The sequence below is a fragment of the Hyperolius riggenbachi genome, chromosome 1, assembly GCF_040937935.1.
Source record: "Hyperolius riggenbachi isolate aHypRig1 chromosome 1, aHypRig1.pri, whole genome shotgun sequence".
NCBI classification, from domain to species: domain Eukaryota; kingdom Metazoa; phylum Chordata; class Amphibia; order Anura; family Hyperoliidae; genus Hyperolius; species Hyperolius riggenbachi.
Window position 1 is genome coordinate 476,326,689 of NC_090646.1, and position 23,583 is coordinate 476,350,271.

At 43.3% G+C, this 23,583-nt stretch overlaps 1 protein-coding gene across 5 annotated transcripts in view; it reads right to left on the bottom strand.

The window, feature by feature from the left end:
- The window catches only part of SLC12A6 (solute carrier family 12 member 6), an 88,705-nt gene that overhangs the window by 18,948 nt on the left and 46,174 nt on the right, over positions 1 to 23,583 (bottom strand). For all 5 annotated transcript variants that reach the window (XM_068241329.1, XM_068241357.1, XM_068241338.1 and 2 more), the window contains 7 exons: positions 22,552 to 22,609; positions 19,744 to 19,918; positions 19,465 to 19,583; positions 11,765 to 11,863; positions 10,969 to 11,088; positions 10,741 to 10,845; positions 10,471 to 10,639 (listed from right to left, as the gene is read on the bottom strand). In XM_068241329.1, coding sequence (XP_068097430.1) covers positions 10,471 to 10,639; positions 10,741 to 10,845; positions 10,969 to 11,088; positions 11,765 to 11,863; positions 19,465 to 19,583; positions 19,744 to 19,918; positions 22,552 to 22,609 — 845 coding nt within the window. The remainder of the gene's footprint in view (positions 1 to 10,470; positions 10,640 to 10,740; positions 10,846 to 10,968; positions 11,089 to 11,764; positions 11,864 to 19,464; positions 19,584 to 19,743; positions 19,919 to 22,551; positions 22,610 to 23,583) is intronic.

Here is a 23,583-nt window from a genome sequence, read left to right on the forward strand (position 1 = left end):
TCAGTGTTGTGTAACTGTACAAAAAAATGCCCTTCCTTTCTCTTTCCCCCTCTGAGAGCATTGCAGAGAGTACAGTAACCTTCCCCCCACATCCTGTGTCAGGAAAGAATGTCACAAGTGGCTAACTCCCCTGCCGAGAAGCCATTTGGTCACCCAGCTCATGTTCCCCAAGCCAGCTCAAACTGGTTGAAATTCAAAATTCCCTCCCAAACTCATAAGCTTCAGACAAAGAGAACTTTATGTATTAATAATTCAAAATGAGGTTGGCACAGCAAGACCAAAATTACATTTCCTGATACCTAGGAATCAGTTCTATCCTACACAGGAAGTGCACTTTTCTAGCTATCAGGAATCGGTAGAGAATCCACTTTATCCGGCCTGCGTAGAGCGAATGCGTCAGACTAGGCATGTATAGCCTCGTTTAATACAGAGTCGCATGCTGCTTATGAATATGGTCTCGGATTTGCGATGCACCAATCTTGGGCCGAGTCACACAAATTATTAATAATTGGTACATTCCTTGCTCTGAGTCTGTGGGTGGCAACCTGACTGCCAGGAGGTAACCCTGCCTTAAACACACCTACTTTCCAGGTAGTGACCGCCCCAAAACTCAGGTCAGTAAAAAGTGTTTGCGAGGAACTCCTCCTGAGTTCTTCAATTTCCATCGACCAGGGAAGTCCAGACATGTGCTCAAGGAGAACCGGGCGCATGTTGTGTACAAAGGACTTTTAACCTGAATGCCTACCTTTGAACTGGACTATTTTTCTTAATGCTTCAAATGACTGCTCAGCTAGCTAAGTAAGAATTTTCTGATTTTATTCCTTTTTATTTTTAAGCTCTGTGTTTATATGTTAATAGGTGTATATAACTGTATGTAATGCATTTTTGTTATTAAACGTTTTAAAAATCGTTTAGCGGTTATGACCTGTTGCTGAACATACACAATCGTACCTATTCTCCTGAAATCGCTACCCTGTGTTTAATAGAAGTACACACTTATAACCCGTATGCGAGAACCCGGCCCAGATATAACGATCTGACCCAGATTCTTGCATACTGCTAAGGGTTAATAGAGCGTTCTCGAAGTCCTAGTAAAATTACAGTAGCGGGCTGTGTAACTCGCTTGGTGGCAGATCTTTGAATTGTATGTGTGTGGTGAATCGGTTGGTATCAGAACGCTCCCTTCGCGAGTCAGTTCATCAAATTACGAATGCGGGTTACCCTTCGTGATGAACAAATGACCGTGTGAGAGGATTTCTGACGCTGATCAATTTACCCCATCCGCAGACCGGCCTAGCGGTCTGTGACATTGTTTGGCAGCTTATTGGGATTTGTGTATGTTCAGAACATTAACGGCAACGTTATTTGATTAACCTGCCAGAACAGATCAAAAATCTGTGGTCGATAACCGGTGCATTACCATTTATATAGACTAAACGTGTAGCACAGAGTTCCTCCCCCCCCCCCCCCCCCCCCCCAATCTCTTTTGCTATCCTATCTTTTATTTGGCAAAAATGGCTGTAGCAAGATACAAGAAAATGTCAGTGGCAGACCTAGTAAACTTATGTGAGGAGAAAGGCATTATGACGTATAGAAAAAAGAAAGCGCAATTGATCGACGACTTATTGCGACTGGATACCCAGCCGGAGCAGATGCTAGGAGAGCACACTCCTGGTTCAGACGGTGCTGTAACTGGGGCAGAGGAAAGTGAGCGGTTGGAGCAAAGCAACCCACTCCCAGACCCAGAGGAAAACGGGACCACGTCTGAACCGGTCGCTGTAACTGCTGAGGAGCATGGTGGCCGGCAGGAGCCCGCCCATGCAAACCGTTTCTGTGTTCCTGATGCTGGAATCAGAATCAGAATCATTTATTTCGCTAAGTACAACGTGGGTTGTACCCGGAATTGGTTTTGGCACAACAGGGTCGGTGGTGGTACAGTACAGAAATTGAACAGTCAGCATACAGTAGGTACACAGTAGATACATATAGCGCATACATATATACAGTGGATACATACAGTAGGTACAATGCATCAATAGAGACAGAGTGAAGCATAGGTAGAGAACCCATAAAAGAATGGACCCAGGAGAAAAGGACCAGGGGGACATCCGCTGCCGTCTAAGGCACTCAAAGCGCTTCTCCAGCGATACTTTGAATCAGATGCCCCTGGTCTATCCTTGGGAAGAGAAGAGAGAGAGAGAGAGAGAGAGAGAAAGATAAAGATAAAGAAAGAGAGGAGCTGTAGAATAGTGAAGTGAAATGAAAAGCCCCTGGGGCTGTGGTGTGACCTGTCCGGTTTGTGTCTCGACTTGTCTGGTCTTCAACTGCGATGGGACCGTGTCTGCTGGTCTGGCATTGTCTTTGTCCCTGTGTACAGCTGCTTTGTGCCAGTGTATGGCTGCTAAGGAGGGATGGTAACTTTATGTGCAGCCCTGCGATGATGGAAGCTGGAGCAAGCTGGAGGACCCCGCCAGTTCTGCAGACGATGGGATGGCTTTCCCAGGGGCCAGAGAGATGGTGGACTAACTCCTCTGGGGACACAGCAGTGGCCTGAATTAGGCAGCTGAGAGGAAGGCCAGGAGAGTGCACTGACCTGACCAGCGGTGGTGTGCTCCGAAGGTGCCTGCAGGCCAAGTCGGCAGCAGTGAAAGGCAGACCAGAGGCAGTGGAACGGGCATCCTGGATCCTGCTAGGGCCAGCTGACGGAGCACGTGGCCCTGTCAGCTGGTAGCGCGATCAGCTGGCGTCCTGCGGCAGTGGCTGAAGGGACCTCTATGGCTGCGTACGGAAATCCAGCGGCCTAGTCCGGCGAGGTGGGTCAGAGGGGCGGAGGGCCTCACTGCAGCCCCCTGGTTGTGTTTGCCTGCCCTCGGCATTGTGATGTCTTGCTGGCCTGGAAAGGGTCCCGCGGGAGATGCTGCGATGGGACCTCTGCAGCAGCCCTGACGGCGTGGCTGGGGGGCCTGTTTAGAGCTGTTGTGCGGCTGAACTGCAGGTGGGAGCAGTTAGTCCACGTGAGAGCAGGCCATCCATGGTCCGTGGGCAGCATTTGAGCAGCGGCAGCCTGACTTCCCCTGGCTGCGGCTGAGGAGCAGCCCGTGTGCATCTCCTCTTAGCGTCTGGCTTCCCTGGCAGCGGCGGTAGTGTCATGGCTCACGTGCTGTGGGGTCCGGCAGTGTGCCTGTTAGGTCAGGCGAGTGGCGTCCCTGTGGGTCCCGGGTGGTGGAGGGCATCCGGCTGTTTGGATGCTTGGGTCGAGTAGCCACAGCGATCCCGGGCTGCGGGGGACAGGTATCTCCCATGCACCGCAGCAGAGGAGTGACCAGTATGGTCTCCATAGTGGCTGGAGGGTCGGTGGCATCAAGCCCTCGGTGGGTGCAGCAATGGAGCCAGGTGTCGGGCCTTCCACAGCTGATCAGGGTCCGCCGTGCGGCATCTCGTTTTCCTCCGTGACTGCAGAGAGTAGCATCTGTTTCTCTGGCATCAGCGTAAGCAGCGAGGGCTTGCTACAAGCAGACTGGCAGTCAAGGTCTGCAACCAAGGGGGAAAATTTGAGTAGAGAAGGTAAAAAAGATGAAAAAGGCCGGAGCCCTGTGTGCCGTGGCTACCTAGTCCGGCGCCATCTTGTATGCAACCTGGATTACAAAGGCTGTTGGAGACGAATCCTGAGCTGTACATGTAGATTGTCAGAGAAAATGCTGACCGTGCAGAATGCCAGCGCCAGGCGGAAAGGGAAGCCTCAGAACGCCAGACAGAAAGGGAAGCGGCAGAGCGCCGGTGGCTTGCTGAGAAAGAGGCGGCAGAGAGAGAATCCGCCCGCCGACATGACCTTGAAATGGCCAAACTGCAAGGGCAAGGCCAAAATCCCTTGCAAAGTGCTCCGGAACCCCGGCCCACAGCAGGCCCGTTTGGGACTCCAAAGTTTAAATTCCCAGAAATAGAGAAGGGAACCGACCCGGACACTTATTTACACTCATTTGAAAAGACTTGCTGTCAGCATCATCTGCCCCAGGAGCAGTGGGCGAGATATCTGACACCCAACTTGCGGGACAAAGCGCTTGAGGCGTTTGTGGACTTACCCGCTGAGAAAGACAATGACTATGAGGCGATAAAAGCTGCAATTATCGCCAAATACCAGCTGACCCCAGAGGTCTATCGCAAAAAGTTTTGCTCCCTGCAGAAAGGCCACACCGACTCTTACACCGACCTGGAGAGTCGCCTGCTGACCGTGTTCAGGCAGTGGTCGCGGGGCCTCAAAAAAGACTCTCACCAAGGTCTGGAGGACCTCATCGTGCAGGAGCAGTTGCTGAACTGCTGCACTCCAGATGTCCGGCAGTTTGTCTTGGAGCGGAAGCCTGACTCCGCCAAAACTGCCGCAGAACTTGCAGACACTTTTGTGGCCACCCGTGTGCCGGACAACTGCAAACCTCCAGCCCAGAGCTGGAAAGGGGGGAGACCTATGCAACCCAGCTCTCCTCCCCCTGCTAACCGTGGGAATCGGGTCCCGCAGCCACAGAGGCCGGATGCTGCACCTGCTACTCATCCGCCTGATGCCACATATGTTCCGAAGTGTTACCACTGTGGACAGCGAGGAAACACCTCAAGTCTGCCTGCCCCGAGGTGAGGACGCCGTCTCCAGAGCCTAGCGCAGAAGTGGCTAGCGCATCCTCTACTGCACACGCCTACCTCGTCATGGGAGCAGCAAATCCTCGACTTTCCGGAAATCATCAAGTCGTGGAAGTTAACGACCAGATCGCTGTTGGTTTCCGCGACACAGGCGCAGAGCTTACCTTGGTTCGCTCTCATCTTGTAGCCAGGGAGAATTTCCTGCCTAATGAGCGTGTCACACTTGTGGGAGTCGGTGGCACACACGCACGCACCGCCAAAGCTTGTGTTTCTCAATTGGGGAAGGGGACGCCAGACAAGAGTTGTGTGGGTGACAGATGACATCCCAGTGCCTGTGCTGTTGGGCACCAATCTTGGCACCCTACGATCCTTTTATGAACCTGTGATCAACACCCCGGATTGCCAGTCTGGACCCACTCAGGTACTGTACAAGCTTGGGGTGGGACAGAGGGAGGCAGCCAGGGTAATGGTACCTAGCCCTCCTAGGGAAGGAGGCAAGGAAGAGGTACCTGCTTCTAATGGACAGCTGTCTAATTACGGTTTGTCTGATTCTAAACCTGTCACTGTTGTTCCAGATACCTGTGTACATGATGTGAAAAATGAACGTAACTGTGATGTTAACCACTTTACCTCCGCAGTGCTAAATTTCTCCGTCCCTCTGCGCACTGCTTCTCCCCCAGGGACGGAGAAAGGCGTATGTTTCTGTTTACATGCCGGGAGTGGGCGGGGCAACACGCTCGCACACTCTAGCCAGCCCGCACAGCAGTTGACTAATTGGACATTAGGAACGAGTGTTCCTAAATCCAATTAGAGTCCCCGATTGATGTATGAAGGCTGCTTCAAAGAGAAGCAGTCTTCATAACAAACCGCCGGCACATTGTTATTGTGTCCGTGTGCGCGCAATCACGCGATCGCGCGTGCACACACCCACCCGCACAGCCCCTGCAGTCCAATGATTGGTTATTGGGGACCCCAGTCCCCAATAACCAATCATACCACATGACAAATAAATGAATGGAGACAGCCTCTGCTTGAGGCAGTCTTCATTCATAACAACAGTTGTAAACAAAGGTGCAGCGCGCGATCGCGCGCCCCCGCGCCGCGCGCACGCACGTGCACACCAGCTCCACAGTCCAATGATTGGTTTTGGGGACCCCAGTCCCCAATAACCAATCATATTGCCTAATAAATAAATGAATGATGACTGCCTGGGAGGAGTGAAAAATGCTCTGGTTTTTAAGGGGAAAACCCCTCAGTTGTGAAGTGGTTAATGTTGTACCAGATGTTGCTAATAGATTTCATGCTGAATCTCCTATTACTAAAAATGATTTATGTTTAAGTGTGATTGCCTCTAACCCAAGATGTAACAGTCTTGTTTTGCCTGGGTCATATCCATGCAGAGCAGTGGAAGCAGGCCAGGTGTCAGAGCAGGCAGCTGGGGGCCTAGACCTACCCTCCTGCTATGACAGCCAGAGTGCTCCACCATTGCCTGCTGTTAACAAACAGCTGGTGGAGACAGGCCGCACCTTCCCTGTCTCACCCTTGCATGTCTTCCCCTTGCAGAAGCAACCCAGTGTAAAACTGCCCAGAGGTCCACCCTCTATCCTTCCAGGAGAAGGGGCAAGCCTCGTCACCCAGGTGAATGCTAATTCGTTTTTTAAAATGTGCTCTAATGGCCACCTAGGTTGTGCTGACCAAAATGTTGTGCCAAGGTGTAGTCAGTTAAAGCAGGGGTATGCCACGCTGCTTCCAGATTCGCAGGCTGACACCCGAGAGTCAGGAAGTGACCCGGATGTCAGCCAACGACTCTCTCCCTTACAGGAAGCGCTACGCAAACCCAGCCAAGCCTTTAGAGGTAAGCCTGTTGGTGTGCATCGCACCGTCCGCAAAGCAGACACTGGGACACACCGGACCATGAGGCCTTATGCTTCTGGTGAGTTGTCTAAAGGGCAGTCAGATAAGAAGTCGAGAACCCGTTCAGTAGCTAAGCGGCGCCTAGAGCGGGTCTGGCAGACCCACTCTGTGCGTCCGACTGGTAGGGGGGAGATGTGACAAACATTACGGAAAGTCGTGTGCGTAATCGCAACGATTTTCGTATGGTCCAGCCATTACTGTCAGTGTTGTGTAACTGTACAAAAAAATGCCCTTCCTTTCTCTTTCCCCCTCTGAGAGCATTGCAGAGAGTACATTAACCTTCCCCCCACATCCTGTGTCAGGAAAGAATGTCACAAGTGGCTAACTCCCCTGCCGAGAAGCCATTTGGTCACCCAGCTCATGTTCCCCAAGCCAGCTCAAACTGGTTGAAATTCAAAATTCCCTCCCAAACTCATAAGCTTCAGACAAAGAGAACTTTATGTATTAATAATTCAAAATGAGGTTGGCACAGCAAGACCAAAATTACATTTCCTGATACCTAGGAATCAGTTCTATCCTACACAGGAAGTGCACTTTTCTAGCTATCAGGAATCGGTAGAGAATCCACTTTATCCGGCCTGCGTAGAGCGAATGCGTCAGACTAGGCATGTATAGCCTCGTTTAATACAGAGTCGCATGCTGCTTATGAATATGGTCTCGGATTTGCGATGCACCAATCTTGGGCCGAGTCACACAAATTATTAATAATTGGTACATTCCTTGCTCTGAGTCTGTGGGTGGCAACCTGACTGCCAGGAGGTAACCCTGCCTTAAACACACCTACTTTCCAGGTAGTGACCGCCCCAAAACTCAGGTCAGTAAAAAGTGTTTGCGAGGAACTCCTCCTGAGTTCTTCAATTTCCATCGACCAGGGAAGTCCAGACATGTGCTCAAGGAGAACCGGGCGCATGTTGTGTACAAAGGACTTTTAACCTGAATGCCTACCTTTAAACTGGACTATTTTTCTTCATGCTTCAAATGGACTGCTCAGCTAGCTAAGTAAGAATTTTCTGATTTTATTCCTTTTTATTTTTAAGCTCTGTGTTTATATGTTAATAGGTGTATATAACTGTATGTAATGCATTTTTGTTATTAAACGTTTTAAAAATCGTTTAGCGGTTATGACCTGTTGCTGAACATACACAATCGTACCTATTCTCCTGAAATCGCTACCCTGTGTTTAATAGAAGTACACACTTATAACCCGTATGCGAGAACCCGGCCCAGATATAACGATCTGACCCAGATTCTTGCATACTGCTAAGGGTTAATAAAGCGTTCTCAAAGTCCTAGTAAAATTACAGTAGCGGGCTGTGTAACTCGCTTGGTGGCAGATCTTTGAATTGTATGTGTGTGGTGAATCGGTTGGTATCAGAACGCTCCCTTCGCGAGTCAGTTCATCAAATTGCTAACGCGGGTTACCCTTCGTGATGAACAAATAACCGTGTGAGAGGATTTCAGACGCTGATCGATTTACCCCATCCGCAGACCGGCCTAGCGGTCTGTGACAGGCACACTATGGGCTTGATTCTCTAAAGAGTGCTAACTGTTAGCATGCCCGTGCTAAACAGCATGTTTAGCACGGGCGTGCTAACAGTTAGCACTCTTTAGAGAATCAAGCCCTATGTGTGTACATGGCCAAGATAGAGCACCCCAGTGTGTACATGACTCAGTTGGAGGGGTACTGTATGTATGCATTGACCAGCTACTGACAACAATAGTTTGTGCACATGGCCTAGGTGTACTTTGTGTGTATGTGGCCCACGGTACTGACAAGGGTTTACTGACTGGTTACTTGCACAAGAGAGCACATGCACCATAACTGACTGCAAAGTAATGCTAAGGAGTGGTCATACACAGGTCTATAGCAACATTTTACCTTTATGTGTGACTGTTAGCAGACTGAAGACCTTAGAATCAGTAGAGGTTACTTTCATAAAAAGGAAGGTGGATTTTCTTAGATTTTATTGACATGTATGTCAAGTTTATTCCAAAATATTGCTTCATGGAGTTCTCCTTTAATGGGTATAGACATATTTCATGTTCTGTGTTTGCTTACTGGCATATTCCTTAGCAGTAAGTTATGCATGTCTGTTCTAAATTATAACTCATGTTACATAAAAAAATACTATATTTACTTGAGTATAAGGGGGAGGCCAAAAAAGTGTCCCAAAAGTGGGGGTCTCGGCTTATACTCGAGTCACTACTCTATGAGTAACCCCCACAGTGCTCCCACTAAATGAACAGTGGTGCATCATCTGAGGGAGACCACAAACTTGACATTTCCATGGGAGGTCCCAGCTAACCTCATCTTTGTATGTTGTAGCCTTTAAAGGCTACAGGAAGGCTACAGGACAGTGTCGACTGAGTGGTGAATATATCAAAGTTTTAGATACATGACTATGTGGCTCTGCATTCCTTGCTTTATCTTTATGCCAGCTTAAAGTTTTCAGCAGGAGTTCTTTGCACGTCCATCTCCATTGTAGGGCTGTTTTGGCTTATTATTGCAATCTGCCGAATTTATGCTGCTTTTCTAATAAATGGTTGTGGCCGGCAATGGCTGTGAGTGGTGTTGTGGTTGTGGCTTTTGCCACCCCCGGCTTATACACGGGTCAAACATTTTTTTTTTTTCCAGGGTTTTTTTTTTTTAGGTAAAAGTTGGGGGTAGGCTTATACTCGGGTCAGCTTATACTCCAGTGTATACTTTAATCCTGTTAAATGCATGCTAATATTGGCAAGAATGTCACTAATTTAAACAGAACTCTAAAATGTACAAATTAAAGGATACACCCCTGGTTATTACAATTAATCTTTGAATATCGTTTCTGCTTTGCTTGAAATACTGCATACATTTCTGCTACTGAAAACATGGTGTATCATGGAGTGAAGTTAAACAGACCTTTAAAACCAGTTTTTACACCTTCGTTTGGGATAACAGTAACTCTTTCAAGGCAGAGCCTAGAAATTGTTTTACATTTAAAGGGAACCTAAAGTGAGAGGGATATGGAGGTTGACATATTTAATTTGAAACAATTCACATTGCCTGACTGTCCTGCTGGTCCTCTGTCTGTAATACATTAGCTATAGACCCTGAACGATCATGCAGATCAGATGTTTCTGACAAGATTAGTTGTATGCTTGCTGTGTGATTCAGACATTACTGATGCCAGACTGATAGGCATGACTGCCTCAGAACTGCTATTGCTTAAAAGGAAATAAATATGGCAGCCTCCATATGCCTCTCACTTCAGGTGTCCGTAAGGGCCCTTTTACACTTAATACATTGCGCTGAGTAGCGTCATTACCTATTTTGGTAAACAGGATGCAACGCAGATCAACTCAACGCATTAAGTGTAAAAGGGCACTTTAAGTATACTGTATTGCCCTTGAAACCGTAATGCACATCATTTGTTTCTATAGTCATCACTCGACTCAGTCAAATATATCAGTCAGCCAGCTGGCTAGAAAAAGTATTTTAAACACTTTTTTTTTAAGTTTAACTTACAAGTGGTATGAATGCCCAATCTAATTACACTTCAGACCTTCTTGGGAAAAAAAACACTTTGTTAAGCTCTCTCTGCCCCCTGCAATTTTAGAACACAATAAACAATTAAGAATTAGGTAATGTACCTATCTGATAAACAATGCCATTAGCGCATTATTGCTGGTGCCACAACTTATAAAAAAAAATCAATAGTACAAAGGTACAAGAGAGAAAAGTGCAGTTCAGCGTTTGGAGGACTGAAATCTACATGCTTTGTCCCACTGAAATATTGAGTTAAGTTTGTTTTTACATATGACATTAATGTCAGTTTCAAATAAATGCATATCTACATGCCAGCAGCACAAAGGTAACAAATGAGAATGGAAATGTTTCCATAACACTAACATGTTCGGATATAGCTGCCAAAGGAAATGTGATAGCAGTACCTGTTCAGCTGCCAATGCCTCTGCGTAATTCTCCAAGTAATCTCCAATCAAAACAGATCCAACAATAGTCAGACCCTTCCCTGCTTTTAGTTGTGAGGCAAAGGAAAGAAGGCGGGGCTGGGATACATGAAGGTCAGAATCCAGTTTCACCAGCACAAGAAGCTGTGGTCTAGGTTTTGGGAGAGACAGTTATAAGTGAGACATGTAATTAACAATCCACATTATTGCTGCAAAATGCATGTGACATACATCATGGTTGTCGGTCTTTACCTCCAGTTTTTAGTGTGTGGCGGTCCCTCCTCCAGCCTTAGCAAAGCAAAACGTGCTGCACTTAGAGAAAGACCTCTTATCCCATCTCCCCATTCTTTTTCCGCTCTAGGCACATAAGCAAGGTTAGAAAAAAACAATGAGGCATAGTTAAGCGCAAAGGGTGAGTAATAGTAATAAGCTCATGATAACAACATGTAGCAGAGAATTAAAATAAACACATTTACTTACCCATGATATTCTATGTACTTGTAGATCATTCCTGCAATCACCATAGAAATGAGGGCATAGTACCACGAGGATATGAACATCAAGGCCAAGCAAAGTGCCATACCCAAGAAAGATAAGGTCCTGTGAAGTGAATACGCCTGTATTATAGATTTTTGTAGTGTTTGCTTATCCTGTGGTGATCTGCAATTATAGTGCTATAGACAATCTATGCATACAAACTGGTGTAATACAGTTATTACATGGTCATACAACATAAATATCAGGGGGTATATAGAAGAAAACAAAACAAGGCAATTTGCAGCATTACAATGCCACATCCAGAGGGATGATCCTGCCCATTTTAGTTTACAGCCTAATGCTGGGCACACACGATGCGATTTCCCGGACGATTATTTCCGCCATGTCAGATCTGCCCCGGTTTGATAATAGGAACGATTTTCCAAAGTTATTATAGGAAAATCGATCCCGTTCTCGATTGGGAGCAGTTTGGACATGTACCCAGAATGCAACTTCCTGTCAGATTACACGTCAATCGGACAGGAAATTGCTTTGACTGTACCCTGCATAAAGAAACAGGAAATGAAGCACAATTTGAAGTGAGGGTGGAGAATGAGATTGGGTAGTTAGGTAACAGGACGTGGGTCAGATTATACCCTTGCTTGAGGAGGTGAGTTTTGAAGTTACATTTTGAAGATTTTCATTGAAGTTCCATAGGAGAGGAACTACAGCAATTTGCAGTATATTAGAAAATATAAATTAAAACAAAAAACATGAACTATCTGGTGGCAGATCTTACCAGTGGTAATACTGGAAACGTGGGCGCCAGTTTGGAGAACGGAGAAGAGTCTGTAATCCACAAGCCAAGTTCACAAAAAGGTAGCACATCAGGAAAAACCTATGATGATGAATGAGCAGAATTAGGCCCGAACACAACATGCTGTCCATTCTCTACACTAGGTTTTCTAATACTGACATTAACAATGCATACATCACTTGCCAAAGACAAGAAGGGTGGGTCAAAAATTAAGGGGCTTGTACTGGAAAGATATGAATAAACAGTAGGTAGATTAATATTGATGTTTATGTGCATTTCTTGCCAGAAGCCCCTACTAGATGTACGTCTAGAGTCCACTGCCACCCTCTGCTTTCAGATGGTATACTCGTTTCTTCACATTGCCAATAAAAGCATTATTCAAATGGAGAAAGATGGATTCTACTGCAGATAAATGAATGAGGGACAGAACAGCAAATAGTTTGTGAGAGGAAATGAACAGTTCTCTCTGCATTATTTTCATTTGATGAGGTCTGCTGCTTCATACCCGATTATAAATGTATACAGCTAAACATAGACGACAGAATCGTACTCTGGTTACTCATCCAATTGGGTTCCTGTACACTCGGCTAAGGTTTGCTCTGAAAGACAATCATGCATTCTTCAGACAGTACCTTCTATAGTGTGAGATTCAGAATATAGAGTTTATTGCCATTCTTTCAGTGAAACAGACCATGTGATGGAAGTAAGAAGACACCAGAGCACATGCAGTTAAACTTATCTTAAAGCAGAACTCTGGCCAAAACTTTGGGAGAGGGTTCTACAACGCTTTGATTTTTGTTGCAGTTTGGTCTCTTTCTGGGAAGATTTCCCTTCAACTCCTGTCCTGCCAAGTATGGCCAGAATTAAAAGTGAGGAGGAAATGATCTCATTGAGGTTATGATTAGCAATACAACGTCCAATCTCTCCACACTTAGTAGTGGGACTTTGGGAAACATGCAAACAAAACAAAAACGTTATACCCATAAATATTTAAAGTTACATTAAGTGACTTTTCCTAATCTGTAATTTCTCAAATTTCCTTGCAGACCAATTAGAATATATCTAAGGTACCAATTTACTGATTATTAACTACACTGTCCCTCCTCCTTGTATCATATTGTATATGGCTGGTAAGCAACCACCAAGTCGAATTCCTTGTAAGTGCAAACTTATGGGTGCATGTGGCCAAATAAAAGGATTCTGATTCTGATTATTCCTTCCTTTGTCGTACAAAAGCCAGCACAAGTATAAATAACACTGAACATCAAGGTTCAGAATTGTCAGCAGGTATTAGCATTTATCATTCACTGCTAGGGATCATAACTATTGCCCGGTGTCCAACAGCTGTTACAGGAAGCAGCATCAACGCTCAATAGGCCAGGACATTCAAAACTATTTTAAGATATCTGACACCTTCATACATGTTTTTAAGTGAACTAACAGAAGAGGGTCTATAATGTGCGAGTGAAACTTTTTGCAGACCATGAAGTTGACCATTTTTATGGTCAATTTCATTTGGGACAATTTACACCCTTCGGCACGGTTCACACTGACACTTGCTGGGCATGCTGTGGCTTCTTGGTCGAGTGCATCTGACAGCTTTCAGCGGCAATCTGCATTTTTCACTCCACAGGAGGACACGGAGGCACCTTGATAAATGCACTGGAAGCAAACGACAGGAAAAAAAATGGGAATAAAAACAAATTTGCACAAACGATGGTTCCGGCGCTGTCCATTCATCTGAATGGGAGTGCTTAAACAACAAGCACTGCAGCCATACCACCCGAAACGCTTCCGTGTGAATCGGCCTTACTTCTTTTCAAAAACCATTTATTTGAGCAGATGTAAATGTAGAGAAACAGCATCAATGTGGACACACAGTGCAACAAAAATACTGCAGGGATCCTAGCCATTCCCCAATAACAAAATAAATAAATAAGCTTTTGGTCAGCGTTCCACTGTAATAGCTGCTAACTGGTCAGTGTGGGTCATATAATCAGCTTTGTAGACCCACTCCTAGGTTACTGGATATGAAGCCATACAGAGAGAATGGATGTCATGATGGAGAATGATGATGCAATTCACACAACACTATATGGGCACTAGTAAAAAAGAATGGCATACCCAGAATCCAATAGACAAACTAGGAGGAACAAATAGGGGAACTATATGTAAATTACGTATTCTTTAGGTGTACATTAAAGTTATACAGTTTTTAATCTTTCAGAAAAAAAAGAGAAAGCAAACTTGGCAAACCTGTACATGTAAAGAATACCGAAAGAATTCCTGACAAAAAACATCACACAATAGTTCCATGATATGTAATACTTAGTTAAGTAGTACCCCAGCCATTTTTTTTAGCCCTGAATAGTGAGGGGTAGATTTAGAACATTCATCTGACCGATACGGTTTTCTATGACTGTGTATAGGAGAGCTCCTCTTTCACCTGCTGTATAAGGAAAGAGGGGACAGAGACACCAAATTCAATTCAAGAGAAGGATCAACTCTTACCCACTGAAAGCAAAACAGAAAAAATGGCTCCAGGTGTATTTTGACTAATGTCAAACTTTCAGACAGAAGGAGGCAGGGTTGCTTTGATGTTACTTCCTTTCACCCCTCCTATTCTCTTCTCTTAAAGGGACCCAAACACATACAACATGTATAAAACACTGGAAGGGAGATGTAACCACATGAATAGACTACATCTCCTGGCATGCATCGTGGCAGCCGTGGACACATGATATCACCACGGGTACTTCAACTTGTGTTTCTGCTGCTGCACAGGGAGAGAGAAGACGGATACCCTATGTACACAGTATATATACATATATACTGTCTACATAGGGCATCCATCTTCTCTCTCCCTATTCACCCAGCAAGTCATTTTTTGACAGGAAATGACATAGGTGTCTCCCAAAAGATAAGATGTTGTACAAGAGGCATCATTGTGGGAGGGAAAAAACATTTCTCAGCTTTTATTTACATTTGAGCAAAAAGTGTCCAGTCCAAAATTATTCATACCCTTCTCAATAATCAATATAAAAGCCTTTATTGGCTATTACAGCAATCAAATGCTTCCTATAATTGCAGACCAGCTTTTTGCATGTCTCCACATGTATTTTTGCCCATTCATCTTCAGCAATGAGCTCCAAATATTTCAGGTTAGAGAGTCTTCATGCCATCACCCTGATCTTTAGCTCCTGCACAGATTCTCAATTGGATTCAAGTCTGGACTCTGGCTGGGCCACTCCAAAACGTTAAAGTTGTTGTCTGCTAACCATTTCTTCACCATTTTTGCTGTGTTTTGGGTCATTGTCATGCTGAAATGTCCACTGGTGCCCAAGGCCAAGTTTCTCTGCAGACTGCCTGATGTTGTCATAAAGAATGCTTATGTATCTCTTATCTATGCTCTTTTTTCAAGGTGCCGTTTACTGTGATTAGTTTCCCTGGTCCAGTGGCTGAAAAAACACCCAAAGCATTAGGTTACCACCACGTTTGACAGTGGGGATGGTGTTCTTTGAATTGAAAGCTTCTCCTTTTTTTTACGGCAAACGAAGCAAACATCATTATGACCAAACAATTAAATTTTTGTTCCATCTGACCATAACACAGAAGACCAGAAGTCTTCTTCTTTGTCCAGATGAGCATTTGCAAAGGCCAAGCAAGCTTTTGTGTGCCTTGTCTGGAGAAGTGGCATCCTCCTTGGTCTGCATCTGTGGAACCCAGCAGTGTGCAGTGTCTGTTAGATTGTCTGCCTTGAGACATTGCCACCAGCAGAGCCCAGATTCACTAGGATGGCCTTGGTGATGATCCTTGGGCTTCCGACCATGACCTCTGAGATTTTTCACAGTGTGGAACATCTTGTATTTTTTAATAATACTTTGCACTGTAGCCACTGGAACTTGAAAACATTTAGAAATGGCCCTTTTCTGACTTGCGAGCAGCCACAATGCACAGCTGCAGGTCCTCACTGAGCTCCTTTGTCTTAGCCATGATTGTCCATAAACTAACTGCAGAGAGCTGCTGTTTTTTTCACCTGTTGAGTTGATTAAAACAGCTGTTCCCAATTAATCAGGGTAATTAGGATGCTTTAGAACAGCTTGGACTATTTGGAATGGTATAGAACTTTGGATTTTCCCACAGATTGATAGTTTGTGAAGGATATGAATAATTTTGGACTGGACACTTTTTGCTCAAATATAAATAAAGTTGAGAATTGTTTTTTTATCTACAATAATGCCACTTGTACATCGTCTTATTATCTTTCGGGAGACACCTATGTCATTTCTCCACCAAAAATGTACATACTGGTTGAATAAAAGTAACTTTAAGTCAAAATTTGCCAGGGGTATGAATAATTATGGGCAGCACTGTATATACATATTTTTTTTAATTAGGTGCATCCAGGTGCTAAGATTCCTTTAAAGGGAGTGAATAGGGCAGAGTAGAGGAGAACACATACCTCTGTGTTTACCTTAGGCAGCTTTGCCTCAGGTCAGGTGTACTGTAACATATCATAAAAGTCATGGACAAGCTGGCTCACATAATGCACACACTTGAATAAGTGAATGTATTCGCTGCTGTGCTTTAATGGTGCAGTCTTTTATTACTACCTTGCATTGACAAAGACTCCCACTGATATCCACTCAAGTATTATTATCAATAAATATATATATATATATATATATATATATATATATATATATATATATATATATATATATATATATATATATATATACGGTAGTTTATCAGGTAATTTTCTGCAAAACATTGTACACCAAAGGGGATTGGCTGATGCCGGATGAGTGTGCTTTCTGGTTGCTTGACACTCCATCTTAAAAAGGACTAGCTAATACAGTACTATACCCCACTCTATATACATACCATGAACTGTGTATTAAATATTAAAATACAGTAATTGAAAGTATAACCTTGGAGGAACTGTGGAACACAGTCTTTAAGCAGCAGAGCCCACAAGCAGCCTAAGATATTGGCCCACACCACTGTGAGTACTTCTGGCGATTAGTGCTGGTTAGTACAAAGTGCAATCAGTGAACATATCCCTGACAGAGTAATAGTACCAGAAAGTATATAAACCAAAGGTGTGCAAAGGGAAGAAAAGAACTGTCTATTAAATCTATATATGCTTCTGAAGTGCAATTAATGGTAGTGAAACGAACTCAACAGGCAGACCGCTACATACCCCTTCACATATCGGCGGTGCTAAGCAATCCCTCCACAAGGCAGCAACATAGAACAAGAAAGCACACTGTATGAAGATAAAATCCAGATTGCTTTATTTGTAGCTACCAGCCTGTCTGTTGGATGTACCAATAAAGCAATCTGGATTTTATCTTCATGTAGTGTGCTGTGGGCATTTTTCTTGTTCTCCATAGTGAAACAAACATGTATGAAAAAAGTAAAAAAATAAATAAAATAAAATTCCAGACTTAGAAGCAGAGAAAGACCTGTGGAAAGGCTTGCTCATTGGTTTATGTACTTCCTGGTATTTGGTACAACAGTGACTGCAATAGATTTTTGTACTTTTGACCTTGTGTGACAAACAGTGTGCTGGTTATATAGAAAGAGAGAATAGTTGTATCCCCTCCGGACATTTTTTTTTTATAGGTGTTCTTTGCATATTTACTCAAACTATGAACATCAGTAGGTTTCTATGCCTTTGGTTGTTGCTGCTCAGGAGCTTATAGGCTTGCCCTATTCCTGCACTTGTTTCTTCTTGTTTAATACCGTTTTTATCACTGCCAAACAAAAGCATTGGAAATATGCTGACAAGCCACTTGGAATAATGATACCACTTTCACTAAGCACACCTTTTCCCATGTTGGGATCATTTGTGTGAGCCGAATTCCCAGAAAACATTCCTACCTCACTATTTATAGCAGAACTCACGCTAAACGGTTTATTGTAGCTTTCAATAGGGTGAGGAAGGATTATGCTAGGTACACACCATACAATTTTGTGTTAGATAGATGGTTCCATAGATAATTTCCGACATGTCCGTTCTTATTTTCGATCGTTTTTCTGATCGATTTCTCATAGAAGTGAATAGAAATACGGTAGATAAGAAAAGGTAACTGAATCAAATCGGAAACTGATCGGAAAATCGAATCAGAAATCGATCGGATGGAAAATCGACCGAAAAAACGCATTGTGTGTACCCAACATTAGTTCCTGTCTGGGTTCCTAATGTGGACATGTTCCTCACTCCAACCTTAATTATAGCAGATACCTTCTGTTTTAAGAAGGCAAACTTCTGCTTTACATAGCATTTTAGTATGGAGGCTTTTTGGTTTCTTTCAATCCCTTACACACTCCTAGGAGTTCTAGTTTACCATGACCTTGCTGGGCAACCTGTAATTCTTGTTCCTGGCAAAGAGGATGGGGAATGTGGGGTATCTTCCTAGTGAACACCCTGAAAGCAATGGAAACCTAACCGGAATAAAAACCTGACAGTAATTCCAATCACCTCCTCCTCTATCAAAAAATAAAAAAAGGGGCAGTTTTGTCTGGGGTTCTACTTTAAAGTGACTCTGAACTACACAAAAACAATATAAATTGAGCATTTGACGCTAAACCACATACATAGAGGTTACCTATGGTGAGAACTGCATGCCGAAGTTATCAGAAGTTCACAGAGATTGCAACAAATATAAATGGAACTGTGAGTAACGTGAGGTGAGCTGATCAGCTTCTCTGTTGGCCAATGAAGCCATCTATCAAATTACATGACCAATACAGAGGTGTGAAAGGTCAAAGAGAAGCCGGGGAAGGGCTGTCGTATCACACTGAAAGGCAGGTACTTTCTCCTGACAGTAGTATTTCTCAGTATAGCCATGGTACAAACTTGGTTTTGTCACACAGTCTTCACTAGCATTACCCTTTGAGTATGTATGGCCAGATTAAGTTTTGACAGGGGGCAATGGAGGATGCCTGGGGGGGCCTCTACAGACCCTGAGGCCCTGGGCCAAATGCCCCCTTTGCCTCTATTATAGCGCCGGCCCTGCCTAGTACACACTTTCAATTATGAATAGGTAAGCCCTCATACTACGTTCAAGGATGTCAAACCGGTCCAACGAGGGCCGAGGTCCTCACACATTTTTGACATAGCTCAAATTAATTGATGGGTCTGAATCAGGGAAGGTGTGGCTCATCAGGTAGAACACATTCCTCTCTTTCTCAGTCCATCCTAAACACTGGCATGGATCAAGCCCTCCAGGCCTGGAGTTCGACACCTGTGTACTACATGGAGATGATAAAATTGGTCAGATTGGCCAATCCTAATTTAAAGTTTGTAGCAGGCTCTCCGTTTTACAATGTTACCACTGTTTTCCAGTCTTAGAAAATCACCCCCTAATTGTGTCAGTTAAGTTTTAGCACATTAAATAAAGGAGTCTTTCACATTTCTAATCCCTTGTCTGGTGGGACTTTTTTCTCCTGCAATTACATTAATGTTTGATGCAAACTATAAAAAGAATAGCTAAACATACACACAATTAATAAGAATTATGGTCACCAGCTACATGAACCCGTGTGTGTCTGGAGGAGACAATGATGGCTATTTTGAATACTGTAGCGGTATATGCAAAATAGGATACGTCTCTACTTAGTGTGTGTATAATATGTGTGCTACTTCATGTATAGGTGAAGCAATGACATACATAGACAAGATTGGTGCTACCAGATCCAAAGAAGCAATGAGGATGCCCAGCTCAGCGATTACAGCTGTAAGTAGCAGCGCCCAGGTAGGTTCACCATTACTTTTTCCATGTCCAAACACCTGTTTTTGTGTGGGGAAAACAAAATAAAGATTACGAGGTTTAAAAACATCACAGTGTTTTAGTTGTTCTCAGAAATGTGCTATACAGTCATCCTTTACATTTTACAATGCATGCAATGACATTGTTTTATGGCAGTAATTCAAGTAGATTAGTAGTTACCCTCAGAAATGGGATGATACCATCCTTAGCGATTGCTTGCAGCAACCGTGGGGCTCCCGTCAGACTCTGCAGTCCGGCACCACAGGTAGAGAAGAAAGATCCAATCACTATGACCCACGGGGAGGGCCAGGACAGGGCACCAACAACAAGGGTTCCCTTCACTGCATCGCCAAACCTACAAGAATCAAGTCTTGGATGTGATACACACCTGCCACACAATCTGCACATTCTTATTGTTTCATGCAAAAGATCACAGGGACAGAGATGAAGGCGCACCATGTAAACAGGACTTCAGTGTGCCCAAGCCCAAGGTCACAGTACCTGGTGACCAGTGTATAAGCAGTCCAATGAGGCTGGCACCAGCAGTAGTAAAACAACCTTCTTATATTTATTCATCATTAAAAGGGCATTAAGTCAGAATAAAATAGCAAAGAAATGGCCATGGCCATTACTTTTCTATTTGATACAGACTTAATGTTATTTTAATGATGTTTAAATAAAAGAGTGTTGTTTATCGCTATTGCTTTCCTATTTCTTTTTAATGTCATTTTAATGACATTTAAATAAAATATTTTTTTTTACTACTGGTGCACTGACTTATTGCCTCTGTCCCTGTGATCACAAAGTTTCAAGTCTATACCCTTGCTGCTGTCACATTCACTGGTCTGTTCATTTACTAATAATCAATACTTTTTATAATGAATCTTGCAGCAAGGCATCTCCTCACTCTCAATTTGCTATTCGTCTTTGCCAATTTTTCATGCATTCTCAGTCCACCAAAAGCTGCATACAAACATTAGATTATTCTCATCTTATGCGACCATTCTCTCTTGATGCTCCAACGGTCCTATATCTGTTTCCAAAGTATTATTGATTAGCTGGGATGGAGATTTCCACAGATTTCCACAGAGCGAATATAGCATTTGTCTGCAGCTAGACATCCCTATGAGGCATACACATGGTGAAGCCCACAATTCCACTCACCACTGAATATTTTGTGCTTCTTTCACATCTAAGACCAGGTTCACAGGAGGATGTTGCATTGTGTTTCCTGTATTACACTGCAACGAACCAGTGAACGGGCCTAAAGCTTCAAACAGGGCTGTGGAGTCGCAGTCGATGAGTCTGAGTAATTTTTGGGTACCTGGAGTCAGAGTTGGTGGTTTCATAAACTGAGGAGTCAGAGATGGAGTCAGATGATTTTTGTACCCACTCCATAGCCCTGCTAGGGATGTGGAATCGAAGTCGTAGCAATTTTGGGTACTTAAAGTCGGTAGTTTCAAAAATGTAACTGTCAGAGTAGGATGATTTTTGCACCAACTCCACAGTCCTGGCTCCAAATTTTTGTGTTTTATTCTTTTATTACTAAACAATCTGCTCTACTCCTAGTTTACCTATGGTATCTATTGTGCCTTCATGTCTTAAAGTGAACCTGTACTAAAGAAAAGAATGAAGAATACATACCACAGTAGAGGAAGCCTCTGGATAATCCAAAGGCATCCCGGTTTGACAGAGTGCCCACAGTTCTCAAGCATAGTTCCCGCTGGACATGTCCGGCAAGAGCTTGTCGGATATGTTGTTGTGGTTGCACTCCTGCTGAGTAAGAATGCTGCAGTACTGTGCATAGGCGAGTACAGACTGCTCTTGGGCAGTAGCACAAAGCTGCTTGTGCACAACTTTTCCCTCAAGCAGGGGTGGGATTGACAAGGATATGAGAAGCCTATGGAGCCTCAGCAACTACTTTGGTATGTATCCATCTTTTGTCCTTACAGGTTTATTATCTATCAATAAAATGACCAGAAAACTGCAGTATAAAACTACATACACAGTGTGGATGGTTGTTGTCTGAAATTATGTTTTATGATTTTTTTTCCAAGTGAAATTTTACCCATAATCGCTGCTGAGCAGAATGTTCTGAACATTGTTAGGAGGGAAGGATACAACCAGGAGGCATTCGGCTGTGAGTTGTTGCAGGAAAAACAATATCAACTGGCCAAGTATTTTCTAACTCAGTGGGTTGGTGAAGAGGTAGCCGTTGACGCTGTGGGACAACTCTACACACAGTAGACTGTCACCTAGAAAAGAGGTTTTTTTTTAACACTGTACCCCTATAGGAAAGAAGGCATTTGCAGAGTACCCCCTTGCTGAACAATATTATCTCAGGTACTTCTTGTTGCATACTTGTTATGAGTACTCAATATTAATGTATAAGTGCTTTTCAAACATTTATTTGTGCTTTTAAATGCACTAAAATATTTATAAAGGATTATTTATGTAGGATTCATCATTTTTTTAATTAAAACACTGACTATGTCAAGTTCAAATACCTCTAAAACCCAACCCAAGGGGTACATGGACCACATGAGAACCTAGGACCTCATCACAAATAATTGTTTTAGGTGATGAAAATCTAATGTGTGTACACAGCTAAGGGCTTTTTTACAAAGTGGAAGAGTCACTAAAATTGACGTGCACAGACAGCATACGAACATACATAAATTGCATAATAGATTTTTGGTAAATAGGGCAACCTGTGTTATGTATATAAAGCACATCATACAAGCCATGTTATTTGTGCAATGCTTGTTACACGCTTGCAAAAACACCAGTAAAATGTATGTGCGCTGTCTATGCTGGTACATTTTACTTGCAGTTAGTGAATCTGCCCCAAAGTGTGCTAGAAATCATATCATACAGTTGTAGGTAAAAAGATGAAATGTGAAGTAATATCTGTGTGTGGCCAGCATGAGATTGCAAGCTTCCTCTGGCAAGCCTACCTTTTATCTTCCGTCTAAAAGAAATACTTACTTGTCTCTGAGCACCACTCCATCTATGCAGGCTCCAAACAGGATAACATTACTGAGATCTGAAGTTCACTGAATTAAGGAAATTAACTGTAAACAACTGAACTCTCTCAAATAAATACACAATCCAGTGCTACACTGTCCACAGAAGTCTAGCCTTTCTGAGGTACTTCTCACCACAACTGTCATGTCAAGTGCCGACTTTGTGACCAAACATATGAATCATATAAGGTTCTCCATACAACACCCTGGGATCTCAAGAGTTAAGGATCTCTCCTAGATAAGCCACCCATTAAAATTGATGGTTTGCACAGGTAATGGCAACAGAGACTGGCATTGGTGAAGCCCTAAATTAGGCCACCCACTTATTAGCTCTTATTGGATACGGCAGCTGGATGTCTTCACCTATGGTTCCTTTGCCCCCTCTCCCAGCAATTATGGCACTACAGCACTACTTTAAAAATAGTTTGCATATAAATGCTTGTCTTAAAATTACTTTGAATTTTTATAATTAAATTTCCTAATTTCTCTGATTCAGAAAAAAAGACCAATAACAATTTTCCATGTAAAAATACTGGTGGATTATGGAATTTATCACAACACTACATCACCAAAGTAAGCAAAGCAATCTACACTAATAGAAGATAACATCCCTAGTCAAAACAGTTAAATATGTCTACATAATTACTAGCACATTTATATGAATATTTGTTATTTCTGCAACGCTGTGGGATCAGCAACAAGCACATATCATTCTGATTTAAGTAAGAGCTAAAGTGGCAGCTGCTAGATCGACTGGCAAATGGAAATGAATACAAGATATTGGCACTTAGCACTAGCATGCATACTTTAGATGTGATATAAAAAGATCAAATATCACTTCCAATTTCCATTACAGTTTTCATTCATTCATTCAATATTTATAATGTGTTTCTTATGCTCACTTCAAATAATGTAATTTTTTTTTTCAGTATTGTTAAAGAGCATTAATAAAGTTTACTCGCAATTTATTAGCAATCTGTTGATTATGCGGTTC